Here is a 14792-nt window from a genome sequence, read left to right as displayed (position 1 = left end):
GGCCCCAGGCCATGGCCCACAGTAGGCCCCTGCCCAGAGCAGGCTCCAGCCCACAGCAGGCCCTACAGCAGGCCCCACACAGGTCCCACACAGCCCCCACATAGGTCCCAGGCCCCACACAGCCCCCACATAGGCCCCAGGCCCCACACAGCCCCCACATAGGCCCCAGGCCCCACACAGCCCCCACACAGGCCCCAGGCCCACACAGCCCTCACACAGGCCCAGGCCCACACAGGCCCCTGGCCCCCAGCAGGCCCACAGGCCGTGCCCAGGTCCACCCTTCCGGCGGAAGGGACCACGGATTGGCGCAGACACCACCACACGCGCAGTGGCAAAGCCTGCGCATGCGTCCCAAGGTTTAACGGCATTTGTCCTCATCCGCCATCCATCAGTCAGGCGAGAGCGTCGTCCTGTCGTGAGGCCGAGCGAACGCCAGCCAGGGGCACAGGTGAGGCCTGGCTAACAGCCTTGTGAGAGGTCAGGCCTGGCCCGGAGCATAGTGAGCCCAAGGCAAGGCCTGGTCCTGGGGGCCGCGTGGGTGTGGATGAGGCCCGGCCGCGGCCAGTGAGGGAGTGAGGCCGGGACCTGAGGCAAGGCCCGACTCAGACTGAGGCGAGGCCCTGACTGGGACTGAGAAGAGGCCTAGACCTGGACTGAGGCGAAGCCACACTGGGCTGAGGCGAGGCCTGGGCTGCAGAGCAGGATTGTGGCGAGGCCTGGGCGGGGCTGAGGGGAGGGATGGGCGGGACCGAGATGAGGTCTGGGCGTGGCCAAGGGGAGGGATAGGCGGGGTGGGGCGGAAGCAAGGCCTGGGCAGGATGGGCGGGACTGAGGGAGGCCTGGGTAGGGTGGAGGGGAGGGATGGGCGGGGCTGTGGGAGGGTGGGGTGCGGACCTCGGTGGGGCCGAGAGGAGGGATGGGCTGGGCTGGGGGCGGGGCCCAGGTAAGGCCTGGGTGAACTGGAGCTGGTCTGAGCAGGCCTAGGTGAAGCCAGTACCTCTGGGAGCAAAGGGCAGAGTGGCCTGGCCGTGGGACTGGGGTCTGAAAGACCTGGGGAGGGGCCAGGCCCCAGGCCCAGTGGGAAGGGTTCAAGCCTTTCCAAGTAGGGAGCACATAGGGTCCGGCGCTGTAAGTCAGTGGACTCTGCCTAAGTCAGCCCTGAGCGAGAGCCCAATACGGCAGTCAACCCTCCACCCCTGCTGGGGGTCGGGGTACAGTGGGCACAGTGACCCCAATCCTGTGAGCCTCCCTTTTCTGCTCCCCACCCATCCTCTACTCTTGGTCCTCCCCTCTGTGCTCCCAGCCTCTACCCTCAGGGCCTCTTCCTCTGTGCTCCCCACCCAACCTCTACCCTCAGGCCTCCTCCTCTGTGCTCCCACCCAGCCTCTACCCTCAACACTCTATACCAGCCTTTCTCCTCAGCCAGACCCCACCTTCTCTCTCAGCCCTGTTCATTCTCTTCCCCACGCCTCCCCTTGCTGCTCACCATTCCTGACCTTCCTCCTGTACCTCAGATCCATCCCACTCCTCAAAGCTCCTTCTCTCTGTCCTTCTTCCTCATTTGGACCCCACTTTCTTCAGCTCTGTAGCCCCACCTACCTCCAGTACTCCCCACATCCTCCATCACCTCACCCTGCCCTTCCTCCCCATTCCCCCACCTCCACTGTGGTTCTGTCCCTCCCTGCTCAGCACTTCTTTTTTCAGTCACAGTCCTCAGTGATTACAGCTTTGATTTCTAAGACCTTCTGTTTATTTTGCCTGTTTGGGATAAACTGAACCATGTAATTGGGGAGGTGTTTTGGGCCTCTTTTCTTTCATTCAACAAATAATCGTGCTCTTTTCTTTTTAGAATTGCAGTTTGTTAATATCTCTGCTATTGTGATCCCATTTTTGCAGTCGTTTTGGATCTCTTAGAAGGTACATAATTGTCTCCCATTAGTGATTTCACTGTACATCTCTTTAGACCAAAAGAGTTGAGCCATACTTTGTTAATTGGTCATATAACTATCAACTTTTGTATAATGCCAATTCACATCATTTTACCATTTTTGCTTTTTGTATATATGTCCTGTTTTTTTGTAGTACTTTAGAGGATATACATACATACACATATATTGCTTTTTTTCTCATCCTGCATAATGTATTTGTTTTAACTCATTTGTGTCTTTAAATGAAACAATTTCTTTTTTTTTTTTTTTTTGGTCAGTCATGGGGCTTAAACTATGGGCCTAGGTGCTGTCCCTGAGCTCTTCAGCTCAAGGTGAGCACTCTACCATTTGAACCACAGCACCACTTCTGGTTTTCCAGTGGTTAATTGGAGATAAGAGTCTCATGGTCTTTCTTGCCTGGACAGCTTTGAACCATGATCCTCAAACCTCAGCCTACTGAGTAGCTAGGATTACAGCATGAGCCATCAGCATCCGGCTTTGAAAACAATTTCTTTGTTATTAAATTAGTTTTATTCATTGTGGCTAACAGTGCAAGTCTTTCTTCCTCTTAGTGCCATTTCTGACATACCTCCAACCTTTCCAAAGATTTTCCAGACTTGAGAATAGAACTAAAGCAACATCTCTGTGAGTACACAAATATCCATCAATGTGTATTTAGGCATTTGTATGACACTAGTTAACTCTCTTTACTTCAGACCACCTCTATCCTGCTGTCCAGTCTAAGCCATTTGTAAGTGTCTCTATGTAATATCTGCAAGTCCTTGAGGTCTTGCTGTCCTTTTATCTCATACAGGTCTGCTCATTATCTTCCAGAATATGTGTTGTGGAGCCCCCTTCCTCTGAGAATACCTCCTTCCCATAGAGAGGGTCAAGTTGTAATGATGCTACGCACATCAGAGCTTTCAGATACTACAACAAATCCATGTATTGATCATCAACATGGCCAAGAAGAAAATCTTGAAGCCATCCATAAAAGAACTGTAGAGGCTTTGATAGCTTTTCAGTCAAACTTTAGGCATTTTCAGTGTTGTTTAGTGACTAGACTGTACCAAGTTGTGAGCCAATTCCAGGCTTGTTGGCAATGGTTGAGGCCAGGAATCAGCGTCATAGAACAGCCATCAGAGCAACTGCTGACGGAGCAGGCGCCGAACACTCTGCCAGAATTGGTCCGAAGGTCAGAACAGCCCCAAAGCAGCAGCACAGCAAGCACCCGGGTGCCAGGCTCCACCCAGGCATATGCCAGCACAGGTAAGCCAGGGAGAAAGCCAGTGGTTTCTGATCATTGAATGCCTTTTTTTAATGCCTGGCTTGTAATAGGAGCTAAATAAAATTTATTGACTGGAAGAATGAACTTTATCCAGTTTATTTTGCTTGATGTTGTATGAAATGGAAGAAATTTTGAATTTAGTTTTTATCATGTCTTTTTTACTCTTGAGAGTATCAGCTTTGGGCCCTCTCCCACACTTACTATCTAGCCTAAACTTTGGTATCAACATAAAATAAACAATATTTACTATGAAAATTAATATATGGGTACATTAATATAGTAAGGATGATTTTTATAGAATTTTTGTATATTCTAATTTTAATGTATTTTTTATTTTTATTTTTAATTTTATTGTAAAGGTGATGTACAGAGGGGTCATAGTTATATACATAAGGTAATGAGTACACTTCCTGTTGAACCTGTTACCCCTTTGTTTTTCTCCCACTTTCTTCTCCCCAGCACTCCCCCTTGGTAAAAATTTTTAGACTTTTCATTGAAGGACAAGAAATTTTCAAAAAATATGAATGAGTGGTGCTGTAGCTCAAGTGGTAGAGCGCTCGCTTGAGCTGAAGAGCTGAGGGACAGTGCCCAGGCCCAGAGTTCAAGCACCATGACTGACAAAAAAAAAATATATGAATGACTAAATTTTAGACTCAAGTGGGCTTAAAATATGGGAGATATAAAGTCTAGTTCAACCTGCTAAAATTTGCTGGTCTCAGAAACTCAAGTTATTAGATTAACTTAAGGATTGAATTAAGGAGGGCATTTCAAGTATAGGATAAGAACACCACTCAGTCCCCACAGTTCCTTGAGCAAAAACAATACTAACTACAAATGAAATGTTAGAGTATTGATAGGGTGAGAGAACAATAAATAAAATCCACCTCTGTACAACACAATAATATTATATTAAAAAATTTAAGATGGGTGCCAGTGACTCATGCCTGTAATCTTAGCTACTCAGGAGGATGAGATCTGAGGATTGTGGTTCGAAGCCAGCCTGGGCAGAAAAGTCCTCATGAGATTCTTATCTCCAAATAACCACTCAAAACCTGGAAATGGTGCTGTGAGTCAAAGTGATAGAGTGCTAGCCTTGAGCAAAAGAACTCAGGGACAGCCCACAGCTGACAAAAAATATTTTTAATAAAATCCCAAAATATAGCTACCTCTGCAGGAAAGGCTGGAGCATGGACAGAAAAGAAATCGTAGGTTGATGTGAGTTACTAGAAATATTCTAGTTTGGGGATGAGATGATATATTAACAGTCCTTAATTGTACTTAAGTGTAAATGGCACAAATAGGGGGACATAGGGTGAACAGATGCAGCCATGGTTCTCACTAGACACTATGCCGAAAATGAACTATACAACTTGTGGGTGGGGACGGGAGGAAAAGACTGGGAGGCAAAAGGAAATGCACTCATTACCTGACTTGAGTAACTGTAACTGCTCTGTATAGTACCTTTATAGTAGCAACAGAATGTTTTATTGTAAATGAGCTGAGCATGTTGGCACAGGCTGAAATCCCAGCACTTGGGAGATGGAGGAAGGTTTAGAATCACTATATAGTGAGAACCTCTCAGAAAAAAGTGAATGAATGAATTTTCAATAAGGATGAGGACCCATATGTGGCTCAATACTGATACCATATCTTGAGTAGAGGATTGTGATTAATCCTGTGTGTACGTGCATTTCTTTTTTTTTTTTTTTTTGGTCCAGTTGTGGGGCCTGAACTCTGGGCCTGAGCACTGTCCCTCAGCTCTTCAGCTCAAGGCTATCACTCTACCACTTGAGCCACAGCGCCACTTCCGGCTTTTTTCTTTTTGCTTATGTGGTGCTGAGGAATCGAACCCAGGGCCTCAGGCATGCAAGGCAAGCGCTCTACCACTGAGCCAACTTACCAGCCCCTGTATGTGCATTTCTTAAAACAGGTTTTTAAGATGCTCATAATGAACATGTTAAATACAATGTGCTATTGTGGGTGCTTTTTATATTCATTTGTTTCTGTTATCATTGTAAATTATAAAGTGCAGAGAACAGAATCACAGAATTGAATGGTTTGTCTCTGGTGCCATAGTTCTGAATTGGCACTCAGGGTCTGGTCCTGAGCTGCCTGCTCTTGGATCTGTAGTCTATTTGTGTGTGTGCCAGTCCTGGGACTTAAACTTAAGGCTTGGGCACTGTCCCTGAGACTTTTTTGCTCAAGGCTAGCACTCTAACACTTGAGCCACAGCTTTACTTCCAGCTTTTTGGTACTTAATTGTAGATAAGAGTCTCACAGACTCTCCTGCCTAGGCTAGTTTTGAATTGTATCTTCAGATCTCAGCATCTGGAGTAGTTGGGATTACTAGTGTGAGCCACCAGCACCCAGCAGAGATCTCTTAATCACAGTGTCACACTGATTTTTAAACTCATCTACTGTGTGCCTTACTTTTGTAGCACTAACCTGAGCACTTGGAGATTTATTTCTGTTTTATAGTTGAGAGACCCAGTGATTTTGACTGGATAGTGAAACCAGAAATCACTGATACAAAAAGAACCTTCCTTTGGAAAGCAGTTGGAGAAGCCCTGAGAAATGACAGAAGCTGTCTTTTAGAGCTTGCTATCTGGGATAAATGATTTCTACGGATTTTACCATAGGAAGCCCAGGACTACTGCTTATTGCCATAGTAGGACTGGGTGGTATGAGAGTAGCAGGTTGCATTGCTCTGTTTGTTGTTTGTTTCTTTAGAAGACAGCCATCTGTATTTTTTTAAACTTTTTGTAAGACTTTCATTTTTGAAATATGTAACTTTTACAGAACACACACAGCATTTGCATTTCAAGTTTTTTTAACAAAATATGTGTGCCATTTTGAAGAATATTATTGAGATGATGATCTAAAATACCTGTCAGAATTCAAAAGGGACTCATGGAATGTACTACATAATGATATAACAAAACATGGTTAAACAGAGGGTTTACTCATACATAAAAATGATGCTAGCTCTTAGTGCCCTGCCAATGATGGCCTGTGAATCAAATCCAGCTGATAGCCCATTTTGGTAGAGGCAAGCCAAACATAGGTTTTGTATTTGTATACCATTGTTAAAAAAAAAAACAACACCAGAGAATATGTGACAGAGACATATGTGTTCTGCAAGGATTTTGGCCTTTTATAGTTTGCTGACTTGAGGTCTGTACAAAGCCAGTCGGGCAGGAGGTGGCCTGCCAGGGCGTACACCACTAAAGCATGTGGATTGGTATTACAGTAGACAGAAGGTTTTGTGCCAGTGCCATGAGCACTACTCATTTCTAAAATGAGGCATTTCTGTTTGAATCTCACAAACATAATTACATCTGGTAAGTAGTATGGCTACTTTAGCCCTTTGAAATTAGGCCTGCAGACAAAATCACAGTATTCTTAGGGACTAACATAAGCAAGTACAAAGTATTCCTAATGTCAGTCACTGAGCTCTTTGGTAATTATTAATGATTCAAGGCAACTCAACTGTTAATAAACCAATTTAGATATTGCCAAAAGGAGGTGACATTACAGCATTATTTAGATAACATCTATAAAAACATTATTTTCAGAAGCAAGAAAACTACTTATTTTTAAAATGAGAAATGGAAAGAAAAAAAAAAAACAAAGAGAGATGCTACAGAAAAAGGTTTTGGAATGCAAAGACTAGCAATTGCTCCCAATCTGGCCTGGGCTTCTATTAGTATGCAATGGTGGCAACAGGAAAGTAGCAGGTAAGCAGTGTGGCTTTTTAGAAACAGAATAACAAGCCCATTGGCAAACGCCTTACAAGTAACATCATTTCAGGACTTCCCACATGAGTTTTCAGTGTGTTAATTTGGTACTTTGGGGACAATGGGCTTGTCTGTGCCACAGAAGGGCACTGTTCTAGATGTTTGCCTTCTTCAGACCAAGCATCACAGCACAAAGTCATCCCTGTGGTGCTGAGTTTTAGGATGCTCAGTAAATGTTGAGGTAGATGACTTTCAAATGAGGATGGTCTATACCCTGATTTGCTTAGAACTAGCTTCCATATGTATCCTCCCCCTGGGAAATAACTTCCACTCAAGAGCAGTCAACTGTTCAGCAAAAAAAAGAGACTATAGTAAATAGAATCAATGCTGCTAGTACACAGCGGGTCTAGAACTTGAGTTTGTCTGGGTATCCCCTCCATTCCTGCAGTTCATGCATGGGAAGGAAACAGTTCAGATACTCTCTCGGCAGCTCAAACACGGATTCATAGAAGTCCCTGGGAACTGTCTCAGCATCCTTATGATTATGGTCAATGTTATCATGAGGCAAACTTCTTGGGGTTTTTCCTTTTGTCATCCAGCTGGCCAACCACATGAGAGACAGAGCCAATCATTTTGAAAGCAATTTCTTCTCCCATGATTTCAAACCTGTAGTTGTTCGTGTCCTTGTAAGCTTGTGGATTTTGCCGGTTACTATTTTACAGTTGATAACTAGACTTTTAGTGACTGGTGGCAGATTAGGATTATGGTATGGTTCCTGAGTGGGAGGGATATTGTTTAGATGGGTGACATTAGCAGGAAGCATTTTTGAGCAGTTTATTAACATGTGCTCCAGACCTGTCAGATCCTGTAAACCAAAAGGCAGGCCATGAATTCTGGTAGCCAGTCTGCCTAGCCATCAGTATTTTTTGAGTGGTGCTTTCTTCCCACCCTAAGGAGTGGGGAACAGTGTTGGGAGGGGTTGCAGGTGTCTGGATAATTTGGGCCAGTGGTGTTCCCTGTGATAGGATGAGAAGAAATGGGTTGGGGAATATGATATGGAGAGGGGAAGAGGAGTTTCAGGGTCAGGAATGGGGCTGGAGGGCCTCTGGGGTTGAGAATGAATTTCTGAGTGCAGCTGTCCCTGTCCGTGGTGCTGGGATGGGGTTGAGGCATGCATCTGGACATGTGCATGAGGTTCAGGGCTGTCCCTGGACCAGCAGGACCCACTTCTCAGGCCCTGGTTTGGGGGTGGAGGTTGTGGACAGGGTGCTTGCTGGCTTACCTCTGATGGGCTAGTAAGGAAATCCCCTGGGTGTCTTCCTGTTCTGTCTCCTGGTCCTCAGTGTGTATGGTGGTCTGGGGTTGGCTCCAGGTCTCTGACTTCCTTCTGATCTTGGACCTGTGGTACCATCTGCAGGGTCACAGGCCCTCCCCCAACTCCTCACCCTGCCTTTCTCCTGCTGCTCACTTCTCCCAGCACCCCAGTTACGGTGACCCCGCCCAGGGCAGCCTCCACTGAGCTGCCCAACTCCAGAGCCCATGTAGATGTTCCCTAGTTGGCTGCATTGTGTGTGTGGCTGCTGCCAAACAGGACCTAATGCCATGGTGATTCTTCTGTTCCTTCTAGATTGTTTTGCTCAAGACTCTATCCTTGAAGAAAAGCGAGAAACAGAAGAACAAGAAAAGAACAAAGGAAATATGTCAAACAGTCAACTAGCTATCTCCCAGGTGACTTGGTTTTCAAATATGGGAATCTTCCTAATTACTAGACTTTCCCTATTAATTCACATCCTTATTTTAATGAAGCTGTTACATGAATACAAGGTGTTGGACATGGACCTTTGTCATTGGAAGTTTTTCTGCTGTTTCAGTGTTTGGTGACTTTTGAAGATATATGTGTGGTGTTCACTCCAGAGGAGCTGAGCTGCCTTACTCCCGAGCAGAGGACCCTCTACCGGGAGGTAATGCTAGAGAACTACCAGAACCTCATCTCTATAGGTAAGGATGCTCTCTCCATAAACCTAGTTCAGTAACTTCCCATATTTGTGTTTGCCCGTTGGTAGGAGTAGTTTGCCATGTCTGGGGCAATAATAAATCACCAACACTTACTGCTCTAAGCACTCGCCTCCTCTTGCCTCCATGCTTGTTAGTGTAGGAGCAGCCGTGCTTCCGGTGATAGCTTCCCGGGATGCGGGAACTAGCTGTTTAAATCAGGGATTTGACAGTGAGTGGTATGACTCTAAAATCTGCTCCCCGAGGCTCTGGTGTGTGCCCGAACGATAATGCTTCTATTCCAATTTTCTTTTAAACCACGTGGGTCAGTCAGTAGGGATGGTCCACTTAGTGTTAGCATGTTTCTGCTTCTTGTCGATTGACCGCTTTAGCAAAGACAGTAGAGCTCAGGCCTGAACCTGACTTAGGCAACAAAGCTACTTCAGTTTCTGCTGTTTTATTACCTCTAGGATTTGTTTTGTTTTGTTTTTGCAAATGACTCTGATTTCCTTTTACAGGGTCGGCATAAAGCTTCCACGTAAGTGCATTTTGAGTTAAAAAGGAAAGTGAATTAAAGACAAACGTTAAGGGGCTGGGAAGTTGGCTCAGTGGTAGAGCGCTTGCCTTGCATGCCTGAGGCCCTGGGTTCGATTCCTCAGCACCACATAAGAAAAAAGCCGGAAGTGGCGCTGTGGCTCAAGTGGTAGAGCGCTAGCCTTGAGCTGAAGAGCTGAAGTACAGCGCCCAAGCCCAGAGTTTAGGCCCCACGACCGGACCCAAAAAAAAAAAAAAAAAAAAAAGACAAACGTTAAATACATTTTAATGCGAAAATATGAAAGGCATTTAGATATGACCAGTAATTTGTTCAGTAATTTGTCAGTGAAGTGGCAATGTCCTCAGCCTGGTATTATTTGGGGTCACAAGATAGAATTCTTGTTATCTTGGACACTATATTTGAATGGGAAGAGACAGGTCATAAGTAAATAGTAAGGTGCTACCTAAATGGGTTGCAGGGAATGGAGGTTGTCACAGGAGGGGAGGAACTGGAGTTTCCCCCTTTGAATAGACATATCAAACTCTGTGCTCAAGCACAGAGCCAGCACTCTACCCTTAGTCTTCCTTTCCAGTTTTTACTCACTAGCAGAGTTTTGAACTTTGCACTGTTAATGTAAGGAGCCAGATAGCTCTTTGTCATGAGGGCTGTTTGTGCAGAATATGGAGGAGCACCCCTGCCCCCTGCCTTCCCCTCCCCCGCCAGATGCCAGATGGGGCAGCACCTCATTTCCATAGGTATGGCTGCAGAAGAGAGTCCATGCATTGCCAGATGTCTGCTGGAGGCAGGGGGGTCATTGAGAGCCATTGCTCTCAATGTATTCCTGGGAGATTTTCTTTAACCTAGAGTCTTCAGGACTCAGGATTAGGAGTTACTGAACCCCCAAGTTACAAGTCTTCTTCAACAGGATGCCAGTTCCCTAAACCTGACATTATCTCACGTCTGGAAGAAGAGGCACAAGCAGTGAAGCAACAAAGCAGTGAGTGATATGTCAAAGTGGTGAGGAGGAAACCGTGGAGAGTGAGATTGTGGGAAGAAATAGCCCTGCCCAATGAGTGATGGGCTGGGCATGGGAGCATGGCAGCAACGCTAGTCAGGAAACAGTCCTCAGCCAGGGTACAAAGAAGGCCAAGCAGTGTTCTTACCTTGGGGGCTCGCTCTCCTTGGTGCTTTTCTGCATCTCCTTTCTGAAGCCTTCTCTTCCTGCAGCAGTTCCTCTCTTGCCTGGCCCAGGGCAGTCAGTGCTTATTCTCATGTTCCAATACTTCCACTCATTTGTGCCTTTCTCCTTGGAGCTAGAATCATAGGTCTTATCATTTAATTTCTTCCCATTTCAGCCAGAAATTCACTTCTTTGCTTTATCTCCCATAGACTTTCCAACTAACATCTCATGTCTGGCTTCCTGGGGCTGTGTGTTTCCACGATCCAGTGTCTGCCAAGCCACTTTCCAGTCTTTATGCCCTCTGCACCACTTACAGAGCCTAAATGCTGTCCCTCTCACTAATGGCTGTATGCAACCATTCACCTGCTTCTGCTCCTCCGTCATCTTAGTCTGACTACAGTCCTCTAAAGACTTGTGATGACAATCTGGTTTTGGAATGCCTAGTGCAGAACAGACATTTAATAAACGTTGAAGAGCTTAGTTATCTGGCAGTAGAGGTTGGGTAAAAATGAGAGCTGAGGTCCAAGAAAAAAGAATCCTTTGCTTTATACTGAGCAAGAGATTTTTGTTCTCTTCTTTCCAGTGTTTCCTCAACGATCCTAAATAATCATATTTATAGGTGTCTTTTCAAATGTCCCGTGGTAAAGCCAGTTTTAGAGTGCTGCATTCTGTGTGTTCTCTCTTTGGAAGCATCACTGGATTTGCATTCAGGACCCTGTGTTTGTTGGAAGATGCTCTACTACTTCAGCCACATCCCTGGCTCCCCTTCTTTTCCTTTTTCAGGCAAGGTCTTGCATTTTTGTCCTAGGCCAGCCTCATACTCTAATCTTCCTATCCACAGCCTTGTACACTAGGCTGGCTCACAGATCCATGCCCACACACGTGGGCCTACACCTTTCCTCTTGGAGATTTGAACTGCATATTTACAGCTCTGATAGTCCAGCATGGAATGGAGCCCTTTCTGGACATTTCTGCTAGTTTTTCAGAATGTCAGTGGTCTGTCAAGCATGATTTGAAGATGTGAATAAACCCAGTATCAGATCTCTTTCTGATTTCCTTATCACTCCATTCTCTATCTCTGTCTAGCAGTGTGAAGTCTACCTGATTGTCTCTTTCCTTGCTTGCTTGGCCTTATTTTTTCCTTAGTTGTGTTCTTAGAAAACTCTCAAAATGCCATAAGACCAGTTCCCATATCACTAGCCTCTTTCTTCTGTTTCTACTATAAAGTTGAATCTCTGAGTAAAAAAAAAAAAAGTACAGGTACTTTAAATTTCTTTTAGACAGATAGAAGAGACCAGAGAACTGACCAAAGCTATATTTAGAGAAATTGCCCCTGGGGTCAAGAATGGGGTCTGGCAATAAGTAAGTAGCTTCTGCTTGTCTCGTAGGAGAGGCTTCTGCTGACAACCCACCAGCACTGCCTCAGCACAGCCAGAAACAACCCATGCTGAGTGCTGGGACCATGAGTGGCCCCAAGGCCTTTGCTCAAGAAAGAAGCCATGGCACTGATGAGTCTGAGAGAGCCTCTGATGTTACCCAGCAGTCAGCGAGCCTCCCAAGAAAGGGTCTGCAGGAGTGTGCTCCTCCTGTAATTAGTGCCAGGCCCCCGCCCTCGGAACACAGATGTAAAGTGTGCAAGCGAACTTTCAACTCCCGGGTGGCTCTTGTAAGACATGAGCCGATCCATACTGGGGTGAAGCCCTTCAAGTGCAAGCAGTGTGACAAGGCCTTCTTCCTCATGCCACACCTCACTAGACATCAGAAGACTCACTCTACAGGCAGCAAGAGGGGAAATCTTCACATCCCACGCATGGAGCTCTCTGAACCTGGAAGAGCTAACAGCCAGGAGGACTACCACGAATGTCCACAGTGTGGCAAAGCTTTCGTCCAGGAGACCCATCTTGTCCAACATCTTGAAGCTCACGAGAAGGCAAAGGCTCAGCCTCCTGCATTGCCCTGCTACAAGGCATATTTAATTCACTATCAGCCGAAGAAGAAGCCTGCAAAAGACCAAGTCCACAAGTGCTGTGACTGTGGCAAAGTCTTCAGTCGACGTTCCCACCTCATCCAGCACTACCAGACTCACAAGGACGACCGGGTCTACCAGTGCCGGCTCTGTGGACGGTGCTTCAGCCTGGCCTCCTTCCTCACGCAACACTATTTGCTCCATTTTGAAGAGGAAACGCTTAGTTGTGATCACAGTTGAATACCTTCCATTCAGAAAGCAAACTTTTCTATCCTTGGCTTTATCCTACAGAGATCTTTGGAGTGTCCTGCATTTGAGTAGCCCTTATATATGTCTTCTTACACTTTGATTATAACCTAAAATTGTATTATGGTATGATCAGAAAGTTAAAAGAATATAGGAAAACATTTTGCAAGAGGAAATTCAGTACACATGTTAGCAGTCACACAGGCCAAACAGTGTATTTTTATTGCATAAGAAAGCAGCTGATAGATCTTGTCTGTCTTGGGAGGGGATGGAGCTTAGTGGTAAAGCATTCGCCTGGCCTGTGGGAGGGCCTGGGCTTCATCCCTAGCAGCAACTCCCCCTCCCACCAAGAAACTGGCCTTCAGTGCTATCCATGAACTGGAGAGCCTTGCTTTTGGCTTTGTGGCAATTGTAATTAGCAATTGGGCTTCACACTGACCCAATCTGTGTGGCCTAGGTTCACGTAGAAGAGTTAACATACACTATCTTCACATCACATAGACTATACCAGAAAGGCAATTTTTTTTGGGGGGGGGGTGCAGTCATGGGGCTTGAACTCTGGGCCTGGGTACTGTCTCTGCACTCTTCAGCTCAAGGCAAGAGCGCTACCACTTGAGCCACAGCACCACTTCTGGTTTTCTGGTGGTTTACTGGAGATAAGAGTCTCACAGACTTTTCTGCCCGGCCTGGCTTTGAGATCCTTAGATCTCAGCCTCCTGAGTAGCTAGGATGACAGGCATGAGCCACCGGCGCCCGGCCAGTAAAAATATTTTATAGGTGTTATTAAGCTGATTTTGTGGCAAGCTGGTGTAATGTATAATATATTTACATAGTACCTCATAGTTTACACAATGTTGTCTTACTTGCTTCTTGAAAGAATGTACAAGGCATTGAGCGCTCATGTTCACTATTTACAGACAAGGCAGGCATACTTGGAACTCCGGGTTGTCAGTTGGTTGACCAAGGTTGATGCTGACCATGTAAGATGTGAACCTGAGCCTTTGTCTCTGCTATAGCTCATCTGCTCTGAAGATCAGGTGCAGTGCTGTACTGCCTGAGGCCAGCTTCCTGCTCTGAGTCCCAGCCTCACTTCCTGCTAAAGCAGATAAGGTGGCTTGCAGTTTTCAGGGGTTCAGAAGGCTCCCTTAGAGTGAAATTCTGATAGTTATAGTGACTTTTTGGGACATGAATTTAAGAAGTACTTCCTTGTAACTGTTTTTAGATTGTAAAGCTGTTACTACTGATCAAAGATAAAAAGTTTTTTAGTAGCTGAGAATTTTTACTTTATTTTTTCCTACCTCATTAAAAAAATAATACTTAAAAGTATTTCTGCTGCTTTCTTGAACTCTGTTATCATCAACAGGCCAACTTCAGGAAAACTATTTCTTTTCTAGGCATACTTCACTCTTTGGTACTAAGAATCTTTCATACCATATTATTAAGATGTCACTGACTTGAACAACAGTCAAATGAAACAATGCACAGTAACCAACGGTACCCAGAGCCTGGAACCTGGTTCTCCTCTTGGAAAGAGCGACCTGTTGCTACTACTATTGTTATATAGGAATTCGATCTCAAGATACCAAGAAGCCGCATTTTGAGAAGTCAAATCAGGAGTCTTTATTAGAAATAGAAAGCCAGCGAGTGACTGCGGACACATGTCCCCAAAATCCTGCAGCCTCAAACACCCTTAACACTGCTAGGAAACTGAGCCATGAGGGTAGGAGTACAGAAAAAGCAGAAAAAGTCTCCACAAATAAGATGGACTGAGAGATGAATAGGGACAACATGGTGACCTGAAGAGAGTCAGGAGGAGTAAGGCATGGTACAAAATGGCAGCACCTGGAGGTGGGCCTTCACCTTCATCCACCACCTTACCAAGATGGCGCCAGTTATTTTTATATTTTGTAGTTGAATATA

At 45.6% G+C, this 14792-nt stretch overlaps 1 protein-coding gene across 3 annotated transcripts; it reads left to right on the top strand.

Moving 5' to 3' along the window:
* The first annotated feature begins 378 nt into the window (after positions 1-378).
* On the top strand, positions 379-14116 carry Zim2 (zinc finger imprinted 2). 3 transcript variants are annotated; one of them, XM_070000682.1, is made up of 8 exons: positions 379-448; positions 1850-1917; positions 2501-2573; positions 2763-3197; positions 8581-8681; positions 8825-8951; positions 10406-10477; positions 12049-14116. In XM_070000682.1, exons 4-8 carry the CDS (start codon positions 2828-2830, stop codon positions 12864-12866), a joined length of 1488 nt encoding a protein of 495 aa, XP_069856783.1. In that variant the 5' UTR covers positions 379-448; positions 1850-1917; positions 2501-2573; positions 2763-2827; the 3' UTR covers positions 12867-14116. The 3 variants fall into 3 exon arrangements, with proteins under 3 accessions (XP_069856783.1, XP_069856782.1, XP_069856784.1); XM_070000681.1 differs by having other exon boundaries at positions 2743-3197; XM_070000683.1 differs by lacking the exons at positions 379-448; positions 1850-1917; positions 2501-2573; positions 2763-3197 and adding an exon at positions 6812-6953.
* The last annotated feature ends 676 nt before the right edge of the window (positions 14117-14792 follow it).

Source organism: Dipodomys merriami, unplaced genomic scaffold (genome assembly GCF_024711535.1).
Source record: "Dipodomys merriami isolate MVZ:Mamm:240054 unplaced genomic scaffold, mDipMer1.0.p SCAF_57, whole genome shotgun sequence".
NCBI lineage: Eukaryota > Metazoa > Chordata > Mammalia > Rodentia > Heteromyidae > Dipodomys > Dipodomys merriami.
The sequence above is the reverse complement of the archived record's forward strand: the minus strand, read 5'-3'. Positions and strand labels throughout refer to the sequence as shown.

Excerpts from the sequence above, each read along its gene's own strand:
- Zim2 (XM_070000682.1), top strand. The coding sequence starts at position 2,828 with ATGATGCTACGCACATCAGAGCTTTCAGATACTACAACAAATCCATGT. Across the intron at positions 3,198-8,580 it reads CCAGGCATATGCCAGCACAG|ATTGTTTTGCTCAAGACTCT; the intron begins GTAAGCCAGGGA and ends TGTTCCTTCTAG. Across the intron at positions 8,682-8,824 it reads GTCAACTAGCTATCTCCCAG|TGTTTGGTGACTTTTGAAGA; the intron begins GTGACTTGGTTT and ends CTGCTGTTTCAG.